The sequence below is a fragment of the Dermacentor silvarum genome, chromosome 4 (assembly GCF_013339745.2).
Source record: "Dermacentor silvarum isolate Dsil-2018 chromosome 4, BIME_Dsil_1.4, whole genome shotgun sequence".
In the NCBI taxonomy this organism is placed as follows: domain Eukaryota; kingdom Metazoa; phylum Arthropoda; class Arachnida; order Ixodida; family Ixodidae; genus Dermacentor; species Dermacentor silvarum.
This window is the reverse complement of record NC_051157.2, coordinates 45892184-45900811: the sequence shown is the minus strand read 5'-3', so window position 1 is coordinate 45900811 and position 8628 is coordinate 45892184. Positions and strand designations below refer to the sequence as shown.

Sequence of the window (8628 nt, the reverse complement as noted above, 5' to 3'; positions counted from 1 at the left end):
CAGGGAGGGGGGTACAGCGGTGGGGGGGTGGCCGGATCGGCCTGATAGAAGAGTGCACGCCCATACTGGCGCTCCCATTGGCTGCCAAAGAAGCCGCTGCTGCAACTTAGACGCCTCGCGGCTGGTGTGTTGCCGGACCGCGCCCAGTGTACGCGCTGCTTGCTCCTCGCCCCCAGGAGCGCGACCGCCGCTGCCGCCTTGCTGCCTCTCCAAAGCCAGCAGCGTCGCGTCGGCAACGACGACCACCGGCAACTTTCCCCCCCATTCAACGAGAAAGAGCGCGCGCGGCCGCGCAACGTTATCGTCCTCGAGCGTAACGCGTCTCCGAGGCGTCGGTCAACGGCTGAAACGCCGTCCGCTGCTGCCGCCCCCGTCGCCACGGGATGGCCGCCGCGCGTTCATGAACGCCAACGATACTCGCCGCGCGACGATCGCGATGAACTTTATGGCGCACGTGCTCCACGTGTTAGACTGACTCCTCCTCTCCCTCCTCCTCTTGTGATTGTAGTGCCGACATTTTCGTCACCTTCTCAACCAGCACTGCACACAACCTCACCACCTTTCCTGTTTCCTACGGTGCCTGTTGAACAGTGAAATACCTGCTGCCATTTGTGCTTCAGAACTGGCATTCTTGTCATTGGGTAACCACGCACCTTGCGAAGGAGTGCTGCTTCTGCTTGTCACAACGGCTGGCACCGTTTCGTGCTCGGGGAAACTGGTTGCCCTGTCCATTTGCGGCTGCGGTGCTCTCCTGAAGTGCAGCGGTCGCCGCAGTGACGTGACGTTGGATTTCGCGTGGCGAACGTGAAGGACTGTGCGCACCGCCTTTCAAGGACGTCCACCAGCTATGCTGGACCGCTGTGGATTTCAGCTTACACCAGGGATGAATAACTTCGTTGCCCCCGTGCTTCCAAGGGTGAGTGCCTCCAAACTCTATCCTGCAATGCCGTACTTATGCTTAATGCTTAATGTCGTGCTTTCGTACTTAATGTGCTTAGCAATGAAGGTGAAATCAAGAAGGCAACTAATATGTGTTTTATCAGTATGTATCTCACGACAAAGAAACAATTTCGAAACAATGCTTTCCCGCGACTTAAAAGCAATAAAGAGTTTACCCAAAGATTATAAACAATTTGCAAAAAAAAAGAAAAAAAAACACTGATGCACACTTATAATCACCAAAATATGAACACCATTCATTGGTAGCTGCGAGCTCCATCGTCACATATCCGTCTCGAAAAACCCTAGAATATTAAAACTTGTATTGAACTGACAGCTAAAAAATAATGTTTAAAACGTTTCCCACAGTGTGTGATGCTGTAGAGGTTACTGAAATCATTTTGCACAATAATATCCAATCACTTTACTTGCAATCACATAAATAGCTGAAATCTCACGGCACACTTTGCAACTACAATATGCTAGCTGTTTCCCCGCATCGATCATCGTAACATCAGGCACACTAATGCTGCCCCAAGTACGCTGCGCCATTTTTTCTTCGTTGGTTGCATTCGTCATCACTGAATGAAGCTGAAGACCGTCATTCAGATTTCCACGAAATATCGTTTTTCTGGTTGTTATGCTTGAGATCTGTAGTACAAGTTAGCTAAGAAATATCAGCTCTGCTTTGCGATACCAACGTTGCCCACTAGTCTCCGATTTATATTGTTAAAGATACACTGAAGCTCATGCGACACTGTCAAGAAATCAGTTATATGAACAGAAATGAAGCCAGGAACTTTCGATTCGATACAATCGTGTCAAGCTCATTTTGAAGATGGATGCTTCCTTTAAGTAGAGCAGAAACATCTTCTGGCTACAAAATCCGAAGTTACCAATTGCTTCGCATTGATACTTATTCAAATTCAATATTTCACTGTCGCATGCCGCCAATCCAGTATACAATACTGCATGCGGTACCGCCTGTACAAGCACTTTTCACATACGGCCAAGCTAATGGCCACGCTCTATGTTATTGTGGCCTTGTGCGTAATGATGCACACCACCCACTCTGCTGCACTATTGTGCAATACACTCATTGAAAAGCTATCTTAAGAGATTCGGAGGACGGCCCATCATGCAGCCTCATAAGTATACTACGTACACGTCCGAAAAAAAGTACATAGCGAAAACGAGCACCGATCTATGAATTAAAAGCTGGCGCAGATATATAAGATATAAACTGTAAATTCGTATGCCAACTTGCTCAGTTTTCTATTTTAATAGCTCCTGAAAAAACAATTGAGTAACACCACATATTGCCATTTAATATGTACAGGTTTCATGAATGAATGTAAAGAAATTGCCAGCTGTCTCTTACGTCTTATTTCGTTGGTTCTTGTGCTTAAGTTGTACTGTATGCTTATTCTGCGGGTGTGAACTGAGTGTTTGTCCCTCTGCTTATTGACTCCCTCTGCCACTTGTCTTCAATATGCCACCGAATCACAATGTCGTGACATTACGTAAAATTTGTGAGCACGTCTCGGTCGCATACCAAAGTCGCTAAATCTGCGCGCGTATATATATATAATAAATTACTGCACCAGTGCCGCCAGTTGAGGGATTTCTTCACACATATTGTATCAAGAAGAAACATGGGACCGCTTTTGGCAATTCACTACGAGTCGCTGTTGCATCTTCTGAAATGCGAACAGCTTGAACTAAGCGAATTTCTGCATGACGCATAAGGTGACCTCGAGTGGAAAGCAAACTTGTGATGACACACTCGTACTTACTTGGCTTAAACGCTGTTTAAGCAGCCTGAAGCCCCAAACCCTTGCGGTTAGCTTAAGGGGCTTAAAGCCCCAACGACGACTTTTCGACGACTTTTCGGCGTCGGCCGGCGTCGTCAAGAACAATGCGACACTGGGGGCCGTAGCGCCAGCGTCTATAGTTGTGTAAAAAGCGACTATTATGGTGGTTGTTGGAACAAAGAAAGGAACGGGAGAATCTGCTGACCGCACCCGTGACGACGGTCAACAAAAGTGGGCAGCCTGAAAATTTCTATAATCTCACTTCTGGCCGTTATTCAGAGAGAGTGTGACTGTAGAGAGGAAGAGGCGTAGAAAATAGCGCCTCTTTCTCTCTACAATATCTAGGAACAATGGCGAGTAGTGAAATTCCAGAAATTTGCAGGCTGCCTACTTTTGTTGACCGTCAGGTGTGGAGGCGCTTTTGAAGTGGACAAACCACTTGCCTTATCTTCCACCACCTCTCCCAGGCGGGTACGCCGATATCTGGCGATAGTCTCTAGGCAAGCACAGATCAGCATAGGAGAGAGAAAAAAAGCTTCGTTGTATGAAGTGGCTCGGTTGCTGGAGCTTTTTGCCCAGAAATAACAGAGCTTTAGTCTATGGTGCCCAAGTGCATGAGGGGCTCAAACCATCGGGCGCACAAAAGAACGTAAAGCCAGCACAAAAGGAGTGCAAAGGTCTCACTATGGGGTTGGCGTCCCCAATGTTTGTGTGTGGTTTTTGTACCCCTTTCTAAGGCTCTAGAATAGTCGCCTTTTCCACAATCAGACGCTAGCTGACGGCGACAATCCGTCGGAAGCTTGTTCCTCGTGGTTGGACCTTTAAAAAGAGTGGTTGTTTGCCAACTGCGACAAACTTTGCGAAGTGACGACTCTGGCATCGCTTGGCCGCATGCTTCGCATGAGCATCGTAAATTCATTGTTTGGACACATCCATAGAATGTGCTGAAAATTTCCTTTCAAGGACTTTAAAGGGACAAATTTCATGTATTTTCGCGCGATCCTCTGCACTATGCATAAGGCACCATACTTAAAGGTCTACGGTAAGCTGAAAGTTTTAGCATTCGTATACACCCAGCATAGATTTGTAAATCTAGCCAGTCTTCGGGTTTTCTGTGGTTGAAACGCTATCGAGCCGTTTTGCGATACTCTCCATATTCCTAATATCGGCTCCGGGAATCGACATTTTTCCTGAGTACACTCAGCCCGAAATACAATGTTTTGGTCCGGCTAAGCACCATCGTGAAGGTATACCCGTAGCATTATTTTCTGCAACCAAGGGGGGACCCCACCAGCTCCGACGAAAAAAAAAAGAAAGAAAGGGCATCAAACGGTGGGACTAAATAGTGTAGTCTCACAAATACAACAAGAAAAAAAAAGAAAACGGGGAGCCAACACTTATACGACCAATAAGTTTTCCGCCACCTAAAATGTCCGGGAAAGTGGCGCACAGAAGCAAGCACACGCCTCCAACTACGAACGATGCAGGTGCGCCTCCTGGTTTACCTTGGCGCTCGCAACGCGCACCCAGCGATCGATCGCCAAGCTGTGAGTGTTTCAGCGGTCGCTTCAAGGATTTGTTTGTGCGGAAACGAAAACAACGAACAAGAGAGAGACGTCTGGGGCTTCTGGGCGTAAGGAATGACCGGCATGCCAGCCACCGTGTTACTCCTCCACCGCTACCGCGCACTTTTCCCTCATCATTCGACGTCTTTGCAGGTGCGCGCCATCCGCTCTGGAGTCGAAGACGGGGATTCCCCGTTTCCGAGGCAAAGGCTGTAGACAAGAAGAGCTCGAACAGAAAGATACTTGCCGCATACAAGCGTGATTACACTATCGTTTACGTACCGTCGGCGCTTACTGGGATCCGTGGCAACAGACCGTTAACGGGGTGGGGTGATGGCATGCGAATGCAAGGGCAATATTGTTACTCGAAGCCGTTGCTCTTCTCTGTATGTCTGCTCTGGTAAAACGCAAGTGCCCGACACGAAAGTATACTAAACAGTAGGCTTAAAGTTTGCTGGTCCAGTTAATGGTTTATTAAGCTAGACGATTCAAATTGCAGTAGATAAAATTAATAAGCACCAATTCCCCATCATGAACATGACGAAGAGTGCGTTTTGAGTATCTACGTAAAGCATGCCTCGGGACACTCATTGTCACTACCGGAGGGCCAACCATTAACATCCAACATACAAACAGTAACAGTACAACGTATACCAGGTGTTCAAAACTAAGGCAGGTAGCATAATTCTTATCGTTAAGCTGGCTTATTCGAAGAGGCGGACATTAGTAGCATGAGATATCGAATCGAAACACACATTCAACTAAGTAACGAAACAATCGACTAATGAACTTCTTAGTTAATTACTTTACGACACATATTGCAATTTACGAATTGTAGCCGGTGAGTTTGCAAGACGCATCCACTTGAAATGAATTCCCAGGATGACACCACTTTCGAGATATTATTTCCCAAAGTGTGGCACCTTTATGCATTTGTTTATTCATTGGCATCTTCAGTGTCCCGTGACATTATTAAGCATGCTATTCGGTGCATTTTCATTGGCAAGTACAACGGTAGAACCAAACCAGCTACCAGATTATTCGTAACCTTGTTTGGTAGAGTCATTTTTTCGTGCGATAAATACTGTATTCAATAGCTGCCTAACTTCCCTCTGTGCATTTACTTTTTCTACATAAAGTGTGACAAAACGTGTACGTGCTGCGATTCCTGCGCTTCCAATGCGAATGCTCTAGATGTTTGATACTTGTGCTTGTTACTTGTGCATGTTACTTGCGCATGTTGTGTGGTGTCATTTGATGCATCACCAATTTCGCCTGCAGCAGCCAGACGTAAGGCTACGCAAACATCTTCATCCCTCATTAACGAGAGTGCCTCTCTCTCTAAGTGTGTGTACTACGTCATGAATTTTCTTTAATGCACACCTGCCGGAGTTCTCGGCCTCCAACACTGCAAGACCCCAAGTTTCGCGCTGCCATCCTTTTCACAGGGCATATAGATAGCGCGCAAGTTCATATCTAGTGAATTTCGCGCGTTTTCTGATCGCAAACGACAACTTCAGTTTGCTCTAGAACAATTTATATTATACTGCTACTCTCTGTCTTTTCTTGTTTCTTTCTTTTTGTTGCGTGAATAATTTATTAACGAGGAAAAACAGCGATTCAAGGCTAAGCTTCGCTTTCGCAGTTTCTCTAGCGCTAAAACTAATCAACTTCTTCACAAGTTTGCATCATCTACCAATCGCCCCTGCTTTGCACTTGCTATAAAAAAAGGAAAGGACAGAATAGAAAAGAACAGAAGTGTACATGGTATACGTATAATGCATCTTCAGGACGACCTGCTGCGCGTTTATGTTAAAAACGCAGTCGCTGTGCTCTTTCTCAGTAACTAGGCTCGAGGTGTTGCATGAACATTTGGCACCTCGAAGAATTGCCTAAGCGCAGGCGAACGATTATTCACAGCGGGGTGTCGATGACAGGGCATGCATATGCATACCTTGTCGCGTATGCATATCGCGCTCACAGTTTCTATACATGCTCCCTATTGCAAAAGTCACCGCTGGTCAACCTACTGCCACCACGTGCGTCCTTCAGAAGCCGGCAAAGTATTCTAGCTGCTACATTGATAAAGCGCACCGTCTGAAAAAGGGTGCCGTATTTATCGATATCTGGTCAGAAGGGTTTTTCATTCATTTATTTTTCATTCATTTATTTCATTTTCATTTATTTCATTCATTTATTTCATTCATTTATTTTTACAGCGAAGCTGTCTGTGCCTAGGCTGAAACACTCGTGGTCCGACCACAGAAACCCTCCGGCGGAAATAAACCTATAGAAAACCTATCGAAAACTCGCGTCTCGTTCCCTTGGTATACGCCAAAATTGCCGTGGAAGGGTAAGAATGTATGGCTTACATGACTGATAGGTCATGACATCAATAACTTCGCATGGTCGTCAGTTACGTCACGATTAACGATAATAAAATCATGTGTGGTGCATACCCGCATTGGATATGCGGATATGAGACAGGGACAAGAAAGAAAGAAAGAAAGAATGAATGAATGAATGAATGAATGAAGAAAGAAAGAAAGAAAGAATGAATGAAGAAAGAAAGAAGAAAGAGAGATGAAGAAAGAAAGAAAGACGTCATGAAGCATTTCATTGAAAACACATGCATTTTATCTTCAATATTCTGAGGTTATTAGAACGCGCAAAACAATATCAGTGCTCACAATCTGGAAGTGATGTATTTTCACTGGCACCGCTCTCTACAGGCAGGGCAGTGACGCCTGTGAGATGTCATTACAGGCCCTACACGGCGTGTTAAAAGGCCAGAAATTTAGGCACGCCCACTTTTGTCGCATCCGCGTATAGTATGTCCGATGAACTCAAACGTAACGCTAAACCTTGTTGTCGTTTCCTTTTTGTTTATTTTTTTTTGTCCTAGATACACAACAGTGCATTCTGTTAAATCGGACTTTAATGTCGCTTTGAAGTCAACTTTGATGGCGCTCAGCTCAAAATCAGTGCTTGTTTCGAAATTCGTTCCAAGTGAACGAACCTTGAGCACTCATTGGCTTAATTCCGCCAATCTAAATATGTGCCCGAAATGAATTAGCCCAAAATTTTATTAGTAAAGTAATGATAATTTCTTTATTATGCTTTTCAATTTCCTGGGTCAAGTAATGTTCGCCTCTTCGACCATTCCAACGCAAGAATTAGAACGTTGCCATCTACCACAAGCGATTCCTGAAAATTCTGGTAACTAAGCTTTAGCCAAGCTTTAAAAATATGCAAATACCACGTAGCAGGACAGAACCGAAGTAGAGTTGTTTGCCGTGGCTTGGAGATAGACAGATTGTTTTTTATTATTTTTGCATCCACCTAATTAGATAATTAGTCTTAAGTTATCAACTTCCCAAATATTATGATTGGATGAAAAGTGTCAATGCGAAAATAATAGAGCAACATGAAAGACTCCCAATACAGCTTTCTGTAGCTCAATACGTGCTACAGAGAAGCATTTTTCCGAGCGTGAAAGAAGCCCGCGAATACCCGGAAAGTTCTTTGAGCGGCTAGTCGCGCGGCAATTTAGCCTGTATTCGCGGGCTTGTTTCGGGCTCGGAAAAACACTTTTATGCAGCACTTATTGAGCAACAGAAAGCTGTATCAGGAGTCTTTCATGTTTCTCTACAATTTTCTCATTGACACTTTTGATCTATGATCATAATATTTGAGAAGTTGATTAATTAACTATAATTATGTAATTAGGCGCAGTGCAAAAAGTACTCTGAGTATCTCCAAGCGACGGCAAACAACATAATCTTGGTTCTGTCCAGCTACGTGGCATTTGCATATTTTTATTGTTTCGCTAAATTTACCTGGACACCCTGCACAAAGAGAAACGTTTAAGTGATAAGAAAGGCAGTGCGGTCTATCTGAGGTACGCACCTTCTAGCCAGTCACTCTACTCTGGGAAAACATGGAAAGAAAGAGGAACAAGATGCCTGGCGATGACGACAGAGCGAACCTATAGAGGTAAAACACATAACGGGCAGGTCCAGCGTAGAGGGTCCGGGCCCGTAAATCACGAAACTTCTCACAATGACGTATGCATGCTGGCACAGTTAAGCACTTGATACAATTTGGCTACTAAATCATGCCACTGGTACCGAGTTGTCATTCTAAGAATCCCCTACTCGCCCCCCCCCCCCCGCCCTTATACCCCCCCCCCCCCCCATCCAAACACACGTAAACCAACATGCTGGCGCAGTGGCGGCATCACCCTGAAATATTAGGTTCGCAAGTATGCAGCGCACGGACCCACGTCGTTGAATAAAACACTCGCCATC

General features: G+C 45.3%; 1 protein-coding gene across 1 annotated transcript in view; it reads left to right on the top strand.

Moving 5' to 3' along the window:
* Positions 1-222: 222 nt before the first annotated feature.
* LOC119449948 (Krueppel-like factor 5) overlaps positions 223-8628 on the top strand; it is an 84048-nt gene continuing 75642 nt past the window's right edge. Inside the window, exon 1 of the mRNA XM_037713252.2 lies at positions 223-916. Coding sequence (XP_037569180.1) covers positions 848-916 — 69 coding nt within the window. The 5' untranslated portion in view covers positions 223-847. The remainder of the gene's footprint in view (positions 917-8628) is intronic.